Raw genomic sequence first — 16157 nt, 5'->3', positions numbered from 1 at the left:
TCTGATTTGCCAGGTGGAGGAGATTGCTGTTGGCTTTTTAAAACTGAATTATGCAATTTTTCCCTCCAAAACAATAATGTTTATTTTTTTATTTCATAACGAATAGAGAAGTTGATCTCTTTTTAAAAATTTACACACTACATATGTGGCAAGTTTTACTGCCTCCTGACATTTGCATTAAAATCACAGCTTTATCTCAAATAATTGTACTCCACCAAACATGAACTCACTTTCCTTCTTATACAGAAAACAGTAGTGGCACTTAAACTAATGCGCTGATGAAGAGATCTCAAGGGGCAGCTGATGGGTAACAAGTTTTCTTCTCTCCCAGAAAGTGATATTTCAAAAAATGCTCCTATGTGCAAAGGGAAAAAATCTTATTCCAAAGTTTTGATATTATAAAATGTAGGCTAGAATACCCTGACAGGTGGTCACTCCTTCTAGACGGGGGAAAAACAAGCCAAACTCCAGGCCTCGGTCAGGCCCAGTAGGTACTAAAACTAAGGTTTCTCCATGAGCAGAAGAAAAACCTGCCCACCGCATTATTATTCTTTTTCTGAGTTTGTTCAAAAGTTCCACACTTGGTTAAGAAGTATTTTGCGTCCTAAGTTCCAATAACTAAAGTGTTCCCTCACAAAATGTGATTTTGACTAACTGGCATCTTCTACTGGAAAACAAACACAAATTGCTTCGCTGAGAAACCCAGGCCCAGCTTCCTTCCACCACATCACGTGCAACATGTAATTGAGCTCTGTACAGAAGAGGAGACAGAACATCTGCAAGCCCAAGACTAACACTGGTGAGTTCACATTTCTCTCCCGATAACCAGAGAAGTCACCCTCTGGCATGCATCAGTCAATTCATTCTTACTAGGTATCATGGCTGGACGCTTGCACTAGCCCGTGTACTTTAAATAATTAGGAATCCACAACACGGTGGTAGGTGAATATGGCAGATGGTACATGAATACCATTTCACTTGCTTACATAGACATGACAATACTTTTTATTTTCTCTCATGCCACTTGTCAGAACACTTACAAGATCCTTACTGACAAATCCCTACAACAGGTATTGCAAAACGCCTCCATGTTTTTATAATCCAGTTACGAAGCACCTGCAGATCCCACCTTAGCCTTCTAACGTTTTAAAAACTGAAATCCATTCCTACCCCCAATCTGAACTCCAATCAAGATGCTTAAAGAACACCAGTGTATCAAAAATGTCTAAACACTGCCATCCTGTGGAAAAACCTACACCCACTGGGATTTTACACCAATCAAACCATGTCTTCTACCAGCTCTACTTCTATTTGTATCTGCCTCATCCTTTGCATAAAAGCTTTATCATTTACCCAGAAACCTGGGATGCATTTGGCTGAAAGTATGAATAATTAACACCCAAACAGCTGGAGGACGTAGAATGATTCCAAGGAGTCACAGCATTTTCTGTCTTCAGGCAGCAGCCTTGGGGGATGGTGCAAGGATGCCCACTGGCATTGGGGTCAGAGTAAGTCTCCATGAACCTGCAGGGAAGCTTGCTGAGTGCCACACCAGATGGGCATGGCAGCCGAGGCTGCAGCCCATTGGGCCACGTAGCATCATACCATGTGGCTGCAAGTAAACAGACGAGTAAGGACAAGGAAGAGGAGCTGGAGACCTTTCTATGAGCTTGGGAGAGACTGAATTCATGTGACCTACTCTGGAGCTGTGGTGGAGAACACGGTTCCGATCCAGAGTCTGGTGGGGAGTCTGGCAACTGGCTTTGCCTAGGGATGAAAAAGAGATTTTAATTTCTACTGGGAGGAGACATGGAGGACAACCACAAGGCAATGCGAAAGCAGCTGATGGGGGACCACCAGCCTACTGACAAGGGTCTTCAGGAAGCATTGCATCACCATGGTTGCTGCCCCTTCTCACAGGAGCAACATCACTTACACTGCATCAGACCACCTCCTGTGGCCTTCTACCTCTCCTCCGTGCAGGGACGCCCCATCCCTACCAGCTCTTGCCCAACCATCCCTCCTGACTTCAATTCTCCTTCCTTCCCATGAGCCATTCTTCAGTGACCTCCGGGCACAGCACTGACTCTGAATACACAGAGCTCACAAAGGCTTTAAACCCATTCCCTCTAGACTACAGGTTAAAGATCTGTAGCATCTTCATCCACTAGCCAATTTCTTAAGACCTTAGCTTGGCCAAAGCGCTCTTGGTCTCTATCAGATGCTAGCAGGTCCCACTTATCCACTGTGCTCACCACGAGAGGCAGCCCAAGTGCGGAGGGGAACAGGGGTGGCCACATAGGTGGGAAACGCATTTGCCCGGTTTGAAAGGAGAGCTTTTACAAGCGCACTGGAAAGATCCAGAAATTAAATATGGGGTATCCACGGGCGATGAGCCACCTTCCCTCTTTTCAGTCCTACGGTCTTCCAGTTCCATTCGGAAGAACATAGTGGGGGACCGATAACTAATATCTTCTATGCCTAAATCACAAAAGAACTGAAAATAACGAGTACCAACAGGTCCATCCCAACAGCCTCCTTAAAGAAAAGCTTCAAAATCAAAACAAACAAATAAACAAAAACTCATTCCTCACAGAAGACAAGCCATTCGGTGGTGTTTTAACCCAAACACCACTGCTGACGGCTTATTTATAGCGCCTATCACCGGGGAGAATCTCGACGCATTGCTGAAACCTGAATGAAGAATAAACCGTAAGGGTGCGCGGGGCAGGGCTGGAGCAGCGGTGGCCGCAGGGCGCTCTGCGGGCCTGCAGCCACGACGCGCCCGCAGCCGGTACCGGCCGCCCCTGCCCCACCGCCCCCAGCCCTCCAGAGCCTCAACGAGCCAATCAGCGGCGCCCGCGAGCGGGCGGCGGTGGCGTCGATGAGGCGGCGAGCGCCGGGGAGGGGGGGCGAAGTGCATCCCTGCCGCGGCTGCGGCCCCGGGATGCGCCACGCTGGAGCGGGGACACCCGAGGGGACTGCGGGCCGTGAGCGACCCAAGCCGGAGCCGAGGAAAACCAGTAAGGAGCGAGAAGGGGGAAGGAGAAGGCGTTACGCACCGCCCCACCACCCCCACCGGCGGCAGTGGGAGGGACCGAGTGTGAGGAGCGGCAGCTACAAGGGGAGTAGGAAGGAGGGACAAGTGCTTTAACAAGGGGTTAAATTGAGGCTCGAAAAGGTGGCGGGAAGGACGGTTGTTTCCCTACGTGTTTAATTGTTTGTGCTCTCTTTTGCTCAATTTTCAGTCAGTGATCAAAAGTTTGTGTTAACTGATAACAAAGTAAAAATTTCTTGAGTCCAGGCTCCCTTGCCCACAACAAAGGGTGGTCACGAAGTGCCGATCCATGCAGCGCCTCATGCAGTACCGTCGTCCAGCAGCTTCCCTGCCACCTGCCGTGCCGAATTCAGGCGGAGCTGGGCCGCCCTCCTCCGCGTAGAGCTGCATAAGCACAGGGGCGCATCACAGCCTATGAATGGGAAAGCAGAGGCGCCTCCACAGCCGCTCAGGGCTGTTGGCAGCCAGCACTGCTCGGGGCCAACACCCTTGGCACGCTGGTGAGGCGAGGTCCCAGCATAGCACAGCACCTTCAAGCCCCCGGTGGGAGCATTACATGGAGCCAGGTGCAGAGGCGTGGGGACTACAAGATGGGAAGGCAGGCTTAAGACAGACATTACAAGAGCCACGGACTGGAGGCATGACAGAGGAAGCCTGGCTGGGAACCAAGGAATTCCCTGTGATCTGTAGTCACCTCTTTGCCAAACCCCTTAGCCAAGCAGGAGAGATTTATGTTTTAACACCCCTGCTTGGAGGGGTCATCGTGGAAAGCCAAACAACCTTGGTGTGCTCTGTGATTTTTAGTGTTCAGTGTTTGTTTGTTAATGAAACCGGTAAATCTCTGAAAACATGACCTCTCCTGATTCCTTTCTAAAGAATTGCACAGCTAAATCTTGCACTGCTCAGTAGTTTACTGTGCAACTTTCTCCCGATTTTCAGGCAGGAAGTGAATGTTTCCTTGTATGCAGCTAACGCTGAGCTTTGCTCTCAACTTGTCTCCCACAGCTCAGCGCATTCACATGCCTGAGGTTTCAGCGAAGGTTCTTGATTATTTGCTTTTTTGTACGTATGCTTGATTATATTGTATTATACCTCCCTGTGATGCTCTGTTTTGCTTTTACACTTACAGAGTTTCTCCTATCAGACAGCGTGTAAAGGATTGCTCCCTTTGAGTGGGACCTGGAACTACACCATAGTTTAAGCTAGGCCAAGTCCTTCACAAGTAGCTCACAGCAGCAAGCAGATGTTCACAAGCCATGTAGCAAAACCACATCATTCCTTTGGCATTGAAAATAGCAGCACTCTAAGTCAACAGCAGACTGCTACAAAGAGGCTTTGCGTCGGTCTCTATGCAGTTGAGGGCACAGGTCTGCCTATTTTATTTTTTTTCAGTCCAAAATGGTGCTTTCAAAGCAGCTTAAGGGAGAGAAAATGCTATGCCACCTCGCTGCCATTTAAAGGAACTCCAGAGGGTTCCTCTATTACATTAGGAATAGATGGAAGTTCAAGAAACAGACTTTTAACCCTTTCAGATATTCCTATGAATTGTAGGTTCAAACGCTGCTCTGAAGCACTACCTGAAAGACAAGTGCTGAAGATGTCTGTTAGGCTAAAAATGCTAGAGCAGAAGAAGGATAACAGAAATTTAGTGAGGCATACCTCCTTTACTAAGGCCCAGTGCTCCGGCAGAAATTGAATAAAATAAAATTGATTAAAGGGACACCCTCATACTCAGAAAACACATGTGCTCCCACATACACAGCAAATACTTTCAAGCACCAATGGAAAATTTCCATCACCTGATTTTCATTCTACTGTTTCTATTTCAGGCTTTTTTTTTTTTTTTTTTTTTGAGGTTGGATGGCACAATTTCATTTTTGGTCACAGCCTATTATTTTTGACATGTTTGTGTTTATTTCATAATGGTATCACTGCTGGTTTCCTAACATGCCACATCGACAGTGCTGCATTTTGTGTTACCTTCAACTACATGATTACTCTTAGAAAATAAATTTTTTAATTCCATATTAAAATAATCTTTAGTTTCCTTCAAAACAAAATTTCTGATGCTTTTATATACAGTGTCTACTGCTCTAAACATTGTTTTCAACTTTGAATAGAGTTAGTAACCATTTGAATTTATTTTTTGCTGTGGGATACTTGATCCATAGCTACTGAATTCCAAACGTGTCTTGTAAAATTTAGAGATACACCCATGAGAGTGTAAAACTTGCCCTCTACACATTCAGTTCATGTTCCTGGTTTCAAACACTGCCTTGAGTACTTGATTTCTGCTTTAAGTTAGAGTATTTCTGTAAAATACAGAGACAAATACTTTCTAGGACAAAGAAAGCCTTCATAAAGTACGGAGGTAGTAGGGGTACATCTCCAAGTTAGAACTTCACAGAAACTGGTACTGTGCTTTTTAAGGAAAAAATATTCTGTAGGTTAAATGATTCCGTATTTCAGACATTGTATATCAATTAAATGCCTACTTAGGCAAGGACATGCAACCTTGTTCTCCTTTCACTGCTCAAGAGTAAGCTATATTGCTGTAGGGAAAGATGAGGAAATCACATGGTTCTTCACTTGTGGTGCAAGAGAAGAATAAATAGAACGCCGATGGCCTGTCTGATGCAAGATGATATTTAACGGACACTTCCAGATGCACCTAAGGCCTTGGTGGCAACAGCACCCTTTTTGTTGCAGTCTGCATTCAGTATTGCACATGCCATTATGTTGATCTGCATTATAGAGATATATATACACACATATGTATGTATATGGAGGCTTTTAATATTCTTTTCCTTTGACACATTTTGACAAGTTCCTTTATGAGATTCTACTCTGTTTATGGACAAATAGTCTGCAGTACAGAGAAATACTTCATAATTTTACTTTCAGAGATGTAATGATTCAGTAAATGTTCTATCTTAATCCCATAATTAATGATGTATTACTGTAGTATCAGTGTAAAATCCTGTTGAGCCTCCAAACCCATAGAAGCTTTACAGATTATTTTTCTTGCACATAAATACTTAGTAGCTCTTCAACTATAACATCTAATGTACCTAAACTACATAATAGCATATATATATACACACACATTTATATTTCTACTATGTTTTGTGTATAAAAGCAAAGGAATAACGTTTTAAAGTTGTTTTACAGGAGTTCAATAATCTGTTTAATCTGATACATGTTTAGTCACTCTAAAAATAAAGGTTATGTATATTTATACACAACCACCTCTTTGTTCTTCTTTACTTTTATAGCATGGGCAGAGAGAGACTCAATTAATCATTAATTATTTAAAGCAGCCTGTTTAGCCCACTGTAAGTAAATATGCATGCTGCTGAGTGTGTCCGGAATGAAAAAAAGCAGTGTTTCCTTATTTTTAAAACATCCCTGCTTGCTCTGCTTCTTGGCAAGTGCAAGTGCCAGCCCATTAATAATATTTTTCATTGAACAGTCACCTGACCATTGTCTAGAGGGGTCTGGAGCACAAGTCTTATGAGGAGCAGCTGAGGGAACTGGGGTTGTTTAGTCTGGAGAAGAGGAGGCTGAGGGGAGACCTTATCGCTCTCTACAACTACCTGAAAGGGGGTTGTGGCGATGAGGGTGTTGGTCTCTTCTCCCAAGTAACTAGTGATAGGACAAGAGGAAATGGCCTCAAGTTGCGCCAGGGGAGGTTTAGATTGGATATTAGGAAAAATTTCTTCACTGAGAGGGTGGTCAGGCATTGGAACAGACTGCCCAGGGAGGTGGTGGAGTCGCCATCCCTGGAAGTGTTCAAAAAACGTGTGGATGTGGCGCTTCAGGACATGGTTTAGGGGACATGGTGGTTCTGGATTAATGGTTGGACTTGATCTTAAAGGTCCTTTCCAACCTAGTGATTCTGTGATTCTGTGAAGTCTATGATAAATCTATGCTGCATAACTTTCTGCCCTTGACTATGACCCTTTGCATTACATATCCTTTGTATCTCTTCACGTTAGTCTCAGTTTAACGGACAGTTTCTGTGTTCTGAATGAAGCATTAAGATGAAAACAGTAGCCCTGCTTCTCTCAAGCTGGGAGGTTTACATTATTCTCTCAGTTTATTACACATTAGTTTCACTTATATCACTTACTCTCTACATAAACACTAAACTAGCACTTAGAGGAATGTTAAAGTAAGAGCTTTGCATTTAATGCCACAATTAGCATAACAGTTGTGAATTATCCCAGACTTCATTATCATTCATTTTGGTGAACAAGATGACAACCATATTTCTATTACTGTCTGTAATTCATTTTTCCAAGTCTTATACAGCTTCAAGTAAGTAACAATATCAAGACAGCCACAATCCTCTTGAAACTCAGATTTCAGGTCTGGCTGTTGCATTCAGATTTTATTATGGCACAAATGAAAACAGTTTAAGAGATGGGGCCAAGGAGAGGAAGTACATGTTACTGTAATACTTACAAAGTTCCAAACTCTGCATCGCTACTGATGAATTCTTCCAACATACTTGTATCCACCATGGGGTTCTCCAAGGCTCCATGGAAGTCTTGCCCTAAAATTAAAAATTTCAAAAGAAATCACGAGAGTGGGATTCGGCAGGAATTGTCAGTACTTCAGACAAGTAATGCTGCCCGCATTCCTGCGTGAAGGAAAACCAAATCCGTGCTATCTCATGTGTAACAGGTGGGTTAAGCTTCTGGTTTTAGTCACTCTGGGAGAAAGGATGGCAGGAAGCGCAGAGCAGAAGAGGATGTACAGGGGAAGATGGAGATGACACAGCAGCACCAGGCAAACACCAGTTCATGCATGGCATTAAGGCTTCACTGAATTTCCACAGCAAGAGGGTGAAGAGCCCCAGTCTGCAGCTGGAAAAGGGGCATGTGAAGATAACTTCATGCTCTTTTACACTGGGAGCAAAACAGGTGATTGGGTCAAATCCCAGACATTGTCACACACACATCCACTTGCTGCATTAGTACTGCAAGTGAGTTTCTGAATCTCAGTTTGAAAATGCACCATGCTGAGCTTAAAGAAAGTTAGAAATGATTGATTGGTGGCTTCCTTTTATTCTCCAAAAAACAGCTCACTAACACATTAAATGTATTAATGAGTAGAAAGGTTCAGTACTTTGTCCTTTGTTGCTTGGTAACTGAAGGCTATAAACAGATTTTATGATTATAAAATCTCTAGAATTCATGACAACATTTGTAGAAAGTCAGACAGAACTCTCTCAAAAAAACAAACAAACAGAACTCCTTTGTAGGCTCCAGCAAGCCTTCCATAAATTCAGGTGTGGCCAGTCGGAAAGCAAACAAGATAAGGCCATCAAAGTTGCTGCTCTCTCCAGTGCATGGCTCTGTCCCACTCCTACACAGGACAAAATGGACTAGCCTGCAAGTCAAGAGCTGCGTGGCGCAGCGCCGAGTGGCCGACACCAACCAGTTCCCCTCAGCTCTGCAGCAGGGTGGGAGAGCACAGAAGGTTCATCGCAGCCCTTGAGCACAGGAGCAGTAACTGCCGCTGGTGCTTTCACTGTCTTCTCACCGTACCAGCATCAGACATGCGCGTGGTAAGAAGCCGTACCATAAAATTCCTTCTGTCCGTTTCCCGATGTCTCTGTCTGACATGGTTCCTTCTTGATCCAGTGTTTAGATGTTGCCTAACTGCAAGCAGCATCTAAAAATCCACTTCCACCACCTTGCAGAGGAATTCCCTCACGAGCCCCTCGTTACATAAATTCACATCGCTAACAAATGTCTCCTGAATTGCTTTGTGATCACAGATTAATCTAGGCATCACTTGCTTATCGCTGCTGCAGACTTAATTTTGGCTGCCTTTCGCTGTGACATAGCAACTTGTAGGTGTGCTGCCGAGACATCCTTGCATCCCAACGGATTGGTGTTGTATACTAACCTGTCCTCTGCACATCAGAGTGCAACAGATTCGGCAAGTGCACTGTACTGACTTGCCTCAGCAAAATTGTAACATGGGAAGTCTCGAAGTAGCAGCAAAACACCTTGCAAAATCGGCTTGAGAGCACAAAACAGCCTGGCTGTCCTTAGCAGCCTTCCTCAAACTTGTTGGATTCTCATCTTTTTGTTCTTCATGTCTGAATTTAGGATATCCCCCCTTGACGCTCAAACACTTCTCCTTTTGCTAACACAGCCCACAGGGAAATGATTCAGTCACCTTCTCTTCCTGTTACCCACCTGTTCCTCCTGTTCGAATTGCCAGGCCCTCATGCAGAATGATAGAATTTTGTTATTAACATGAGGCTAGAGATCAGGTACAAAGTGCTCTTCCCGCACCACAAAACCAAGAATTCCTTATTTGACCGAGGTCAGAAACAAGCTCTTCTGAAGTACTGCTATGAATCAAGCAAGGACAGGGCCTTCAGTGTGGGCATCCCACAGCCCAGAGGTTGGCCCTGTGATGACGACAGCTATATGTATCATCCCCTCAATCTCTCTGCTTTGCTTAAACAGTTAAATGAGTAGGAGGAGAAGGAAGGAAGAAGTAATTCCGTGCTGAGAGAGGAAGGAAGCAGAGCAGGAAGAAGACAGGCCACCACTACCGAAAGCTTCGCAATGCAGGTGCGCAGAAGAGCTGGTACGTTTGGCCGCCCTGTAGAACTTAGCTCTAACAACTTACTTTCCTCCCTTCTGAATGTACTTGCCTGGTCTGTGGCATCATGTGCTTGCTTGTATTGGCATCTGTTTCAGCAGAGGAGGAGCTGTTGGATCGTAGGCAAGTTTATTTATAAGTTAGTAGCCTCCATTTCACAGGCGTTTAATCACAGTAAGTGCTTAATAGATATGGGCTTTGGGATGATAAAGTACACTGATATTTCACTGGGAGTTTGTTTACTGTTCTTGTTGCTCCCCAGTCGTACGCAAGCCGGTCGCTCATCTGGACATTAGGCAGCTGCAAGAGCAGAGAACTGTGTGTGTGTCGGGGACAAGCCCTGCGGAGAGGCCCCTGCGAACACACACCTTCCCACGCAGAAGCCCGTGCCTGGCTGCGAGCTGCCGGAGGACGCGCGGAGTCAACAGCCGTTATCAGCCTGCGCTCGGGGATCTCTGCTCCCAGTCCACACTCCACACCGCAGCATGCCCAGATGTCTCTGGGAAGAGTCCGCACCAGGTGACACGCTCGACTTGAGCGTCACTGCGCAGAGGATTGCCAGCTACCCAAGAAACTGATGAAGATGAAAGGCCAAGATAGTGACTGGGGTTTCATACAAGTTGTTTGCAGAACAGAGACTGCAGTCATAGGCAGCATATGACTATGTTTTCCCCTTTTCTCCATAAGCTTGACATTCTGTTCTCTCTCCTTCAATCTGAAGTCTAAAACTTTGGTTTTAGTGGTCAGTTCTACCAGTGGCTTCTGCATCTCTCTCCATTCTCACCTAGCCTGTCCCCATTCCCAGCCCCAGGCCCCCAAGGAGCAGTCTGAGCTCCAGCCTCCTAATCCAGCAGTTGCTTGTTTCATCTCTCCCTCTTTGGCAGACATCCCCTCCTTTCCTCCAGTCATTTAGTCACCTGGCTCCTGAGCTTCACTTTATACGCTACACTTCTGTAGCTAACAGTCTCAATCCCTGAATTACCTGCCTCGATTAATTCTCCCAGCACTTCCACGTAGTGCCTTACATACAGCTGCATTTACAGTCGCTTGCCTCCTTTTCAGCAGTATCTAAATGCAAAGTGAAGGATGTGGGACAGAGAACCAGAAACTCCTTGCAGTAAGTTTTATGTCTTTAACAGGGTAGCTATTTCAGACAAAGTCACATGCAGCTGTGAATTTGGCTTGAACCACAGCCATCACTTTCCAAAGGAGTACCCAAATAACCAGGCTATTTTAGGGTGCTCTTTCCACAAACATAAATTCAGCCCACAACCAATAAAACATTCCCTCAAACTTTTTATATTGTCTAAAAATCAGTACTAAACTGATAATTTCCTGACATTAAAAGAGTATGCCAAGAGCTTCCCAGCCGAGTCCAGCTGTTTGTAGTAAAATCTGCATTGAAACATCAGCTATTCTACACAGGGAACAATCCTGAAATAATAGCTTCAGATGTGAAAATGACGCACAGAACACGGTCGGTGTTCCTTAATACCTGCTTGCTGAAAGGACAAATTAATAATGTTTGCTACAAACCCTCACAGCTTGAGGGAGGTGTTTCTGCTTGAGAACTATTACCTGATTTTCATGCAAAGATATTTTACCATTGAAGACGAAGAGGCCTCAACACCTTACGAGCTCCACTATACAGGCTCAGCAAAAAGTCCAGTTAACTTTGTGGGCTTACACTAAGGTGGTCTTACTAAAGGGGCTGATAGTTCATAAACTTCTTTCATGGTAAAGGACCCCGAGTATTGGCCACTAAACTGTTCCAGATAGTCCAGTTCATTTTGACTGGAACAGACCTGGAGTCGTTGATGAAAGCTGCTGGGCCATCAGAGCTACGGACATCAACCTCGGGCACACGGCAGCAACAAACAGGAAAGGGTTAAGGACAAAACAGCTGGGGTTAAGGACAAAACAGCTGTAGCTGGCAGAACTGCAGCCAGCCAGGACATACCGCAGTCTAGGGCAGCAGGAAGACCCATAACACTCCAGCTGGTTAGGAGTGAGCTTGTGTCAAGATAGTTTTTCCCCAAACTAACGTTTTCCAGAGAAACAAAACTCATCGTTAGTATCTTAAATTCCTTATTTCACCTTTTATTCCTGTTTCAATCTCTCATCCTTAAAATGGTATGAGACACCTTTGGGCTTTCAGTGTTTTGTGTTTAATGGCATGTTTGTTCTGTGGCTTAATTTATTTACCGAGAGCCCCAAACTGTATTCAGTGTTACCCACACAGAAGCACGAGTATACAGAGAGGTGGGGATTCCACTAAAAGACTTCTTTAGATCACAGAGAGCACTGAGACCAAACACACACAATTCATGCATCTCAATGTACCTTCCAACAATGAAAAAAAGAGAAAACGGAATTTAACAGTGTAACTAAGTCCACCTTCATTCAGTTTCTCAACCCACTGACAACAGAGTAGATTGCTCTGCTGCACAGGGACAGGCAGAAGAGCTAACCGGGAGCTCTGACCACACTTTGACAAGGAGGAAGTTACTGAGTCAAAAATACAAATGTTTTAATTAAAAATATTAATTTCAACAGAAATCATAGAAAAATGTGCAGAGATGAAACCTCTAGTGTAGGAGGAGTGAAATGAGACAGGAAACAAAGACAAGGACTTCCCACAACAGCCACACCACAAGAGAAAAGCCATTTACTTCAATAAGAAAAAGCCAAGGTCAAATCCCAGAGTCATATCTAATCTAATCTGTCTATTAACTTTTGAAAGTAGTGATCGACAGGAAAGCAAACACTATCTCATCTTCCTCGAAAACACTCCTTTTTCAGACTGTCCCCTCTCAATATTGCAAATGTGAGTTTATCTTACTCAGGAGCGTCAAAACAAATATGTGCTGTAAAGAACTAAAGCAACAGGGAAAATGGGCTCCTTTTTGCTCATGAATTTCAAATAATCTTACAAAACCGATCTATACACGTGCTGAGCTGCCAGCTGATGCATTTGGAAGCCAAAACTGAAGGGCTGATGAAGCGGAGAGACTTCCTCAGTGGCGGCATTCTCCACTTGATGCTGCAGGACTCAGCTTTTTTGTAGCCTTGAAAGACAACATTCTAACACTTCTACAGCTAGTCTCAGAGGCCACCAAGTTACAACTAGGAGTTCGTTGCTCTTGCCTCATGAGGTGGCATTAGAAAGCCCACAAGTTGTAGTGCTAAGCTGGAGAGAGGACATCAGTTAAAGTTGGCCATACGCACTCGGTGAAGCTAACCCCTGCTTGAAAATAACACAAACCCTGCTTTAGATCAGCTCGCTCCCTTTTCAGATTTACCTATGGTTTAAAAGCAAGACACTAACTACTGCGAGCTGAATGGAAGAATGATTAGCTCTTGTAGCCTTGACGTGTATCTAATCTCAGTGTCCGGATAATGAAATTCAGCCACCTAACCGCATTCCTCCACGCTGCACGATGCTAGCGGATCTCTGTCATATTCCAGTGCTACACAGCGGAACCACACAACATTACTGAAGGAACATAACCTCCCCAAGAGTTTTCCTTATCCTGTGATTAAATGGAATTGACAGGGCGTCTCCCCCTCACGCAGATGTTCTACGAAACTACCTTCTAAAAAGAGTTAAATTAGTAATTCTAGAATTACAATGAGTAATTCTAGCTAAAGACCTCATACAGCTAAAATATCAGAGATACCTTCTACCATCGAAGTATTATTGTCACAAAAGCCAACAGAACTTGGCCCATACTCCCTAGAGAGCCCTGTTTTCCAAGTCAGTTCCTAAAAATTTTTCTGATTATGAGTTTTTATAAATTCATGTCCAATGCTATTTTGAGTATTTAACAGCTATACAGTGCAATACTTGAAAAAATAGCTTGATAAAAGCAAACATTATGTTGCTGAAAGCAAAGCCAAGCAAGTTTGTTAGCTTTTTGATCTCCATGACTTGAAAGTCAACTTAAGAAATGTGGTATGAATTTGTTAAAATCTATAAACAACACATTTGGTGGCCAGCAGCTCTAGATTGTAGTTCACTGATTTACATTTCTTTGCTTAGATACATTTTCTTAATCAGTGCTGGAGAGTCTTTAATTTCCTAGATTGAAAATAAAACTCAAAAGTTAAGAGTTGCCACCTCTCACCAAGGCCAACAGAGTGCTGGGGACAGGGGGAAGAACCCAAATAAAAAACAAACATCAAAACCACATATTTAGCACAATAGAAGTCACATATAGGGAAACAAAAATTGTCCACGTTATTTAAAAATGGAAAAGGTAGTTTCCCAAGTTACTTTGAGATCAGTATCACATGAATATGATAGATAATAAGGTAACAGAAAGAAAACATACAGAAAGGGAAGTTTGGAGTAGAAAGGTTAATATTTATATAAAAAAAACAAAACCATGCAAAGTGTAAACTGGAGAAAGAGAAAATAAAGATTTAGTAAAAAAAGTAAAAAATACATAAACCTTTGAACAGCCATTTTGAATCACGTTATGGCAGTGCCTGAAAAATTGTTTTATTATGGAATCTATTAGAAAGTGTATTTTGTGGTAAGAGAAAGGCAGAAGACTAATGGGACCCACTTGAATGTAAAATGTCTTGGGAGAAAAAGCAGGACAGATCCCAGTCAAAAGACAAAAAAAAAAAGTTTAACCTCTCAGAAGGATCCTGACAATACTGCCACAATTACCACTCTACCAATTATAATCAGGCCATTTCAGAATAATATTAATGGAAAGCAAGCCCTCTTTAACGTGCCATGGTGTGATGGAGCAGGGAGAGAGCTCTTTAACCTCACAAAAATCGCAAAGATTTCAGAAGTGATAAATCACAAGGAGACCGCCGCCATTTCCCGGTTTTTCTTCCTGGCAATCCCCAGGCGGTACTGCAGGCTCTGCTGGGTCCACCCTTCCATTTGTCTTCTGGCCGAAGCACAAAGGGAAAGGCACTGCAGAGCATCTGTCCCATTTGTACTACTACATTCTGGTATCGCGCTACACAACAGCTTTGTGTAAATAGAGCTTTGGGGCTCTTTCTCTTCCTTCCTTCTTCAGTTAACCCCAAACAATTACTGTAATTTTCCTGCCACCAGAAATTGTTAAGACTAAAACTTGACTCTTACCTTCAAAGAACTGCTGCAAGGCCTCATTTTCTCCCACCACATCCATGAAAAGCCAGAAGTGTTTTGCTTTCCTACTGCTTGAAGAATCCCACTGAGAAAAACGCAGTCTCCCTTCCAGATGATTATGAACATGCCGAGGAACACATCATGTTTGTGACTGAGGTTTCAGTGACTTTGTCCCAGCTGATTTCATCCCTCTTCAACTAGGGAAGGGGCTATGCTTAAACTCTGCTACACGTACAGGAGAATCTGACAAGGCTTTTGAGGCAAGATGAAGGTGACGTGCGTTCTTCCGTTCAGTGTGGCTAATGTTCTTGTTTTAAGGACCTTTGGTCCCAGTACTAACCATAATTACACATGCGCAAAAAATGCAGCAATAAAAAATACTTATCTTGTCTCTGTACTTTCACACAGGTGATGTAATTAATACTACTGATGAAAGCAAAAGTAATCAAAAATGCAAGAGCAAAGCCATCACCAGTTTCACCAAGTGCACTATCCCATTTAAGCAGCTGAGCGTCAAACTGTCCAATTGCTCTAAAAAAAAAATCTCACAGCAGAGACCGTCCATCCACATTACTATAGTAGTAAAACTAAACTGCAGATTTAGTCTAAGGTAACATTGAAAAAACATACGGGAAAGCTGAACATTGAAGGTCTTTCAAAGTAGCAAAGCCTATTTCACTTTCTTTAAATTGATTTTTATACACTGAAAATTGCCCGTTCTGTCACCCCTAAGCAAAGAGCAGAAAAATATTCAGACATTTTGAGTAGGCAACTGTAAGAGGCATTTGCTTGTGAATGTAAGCTTCAGTGAAGTTAAGAAGTCTCGAATAAGGCCATTTTCTGAAGTAGTTCTATTCACCAGAAAAGTAACTGTTGCACAATTTTTACAAGCCCCAGAGGCTCACAGTGATGCAGGTTTCTCAGGAGAGGTAGCTTATACTAAAAATACAGAAAAGACTTCTGGGGGAGGGACTTGAAGACAGAAGCAAGCCCATCAGTATTTACAAGACATTGACATAATTGAGCCAAACTGTCATCACCACGGAGATACACTGGGTACATCTTCGTAGTCCCCAGTACAAGAAAAATCACCTCAGCATAATAAACTTTAGATCCCACTGATGGCTTGACACTGGCATGTGTAGAAAGGACCCTCCTCTCTGCTTGAATGAGCAACACTTGTGAGGATTATTAAGTCAGAATAGCAGCAGCTACCATTTAACTATGGTTAGCTAATCCTGGAAACAGTTTGATTTCATTGTGTAAACTAAGGATTAACAATCATTTAGGAAACATTTACGAGCCTAAGATAAAACAAATAGTACCAACAAATACAGTTTGTTTTCTACCACT

The 16157-nt window shown here is 43.4% G+C and overlaps 1 protein-coding gene across 1 annotated transcript in view; it reads right to left on the bottom strand.

Moving 5' to 3' along the window:
• MYRFL (myelin regulatory factor like) overlaps positions 1-14844 on the bottom strand; it is a gene marked incomplete at both ends in the record, with an annotated part of 47852 nt that extends 33008 nt beyond the window's left edge. The window contains 4 exons of the mRNA XM_081996263.1: positions 1354-1612; positions 1700-1767; positions 7526-7616; positions 14799-14844. Of these exons, the coding sequence (XP_081852389.1) occupies positions 1354-1612; positions 1700-1767; positions 7526-7616; positions 14799-14844 (464 nt within the window). The remainder of the gene's footprint in view (positions 1-1353; positions 1613-1699; positions 1768-7525; positions 7617-14798) is intronic.
• Positions 14845-16157: the final 1313 nt, after the last annotated feature.

This window comes from Phaethon aethereus (genome assembly GCF_964289735.1).
Source record: "Phaethon aethereus genome assembly, chromosome: 1".
NCBI lineage: Eukaryota > Metazoa > Chordata > Aves > Phaethontiformes > Phaethontidae > Phaethon > Phaethon aethereus.
Note: the sequence above shows the minus strand (reverse complement) of the source record. Positions and strands in the feature narration are given on the sequence as shown.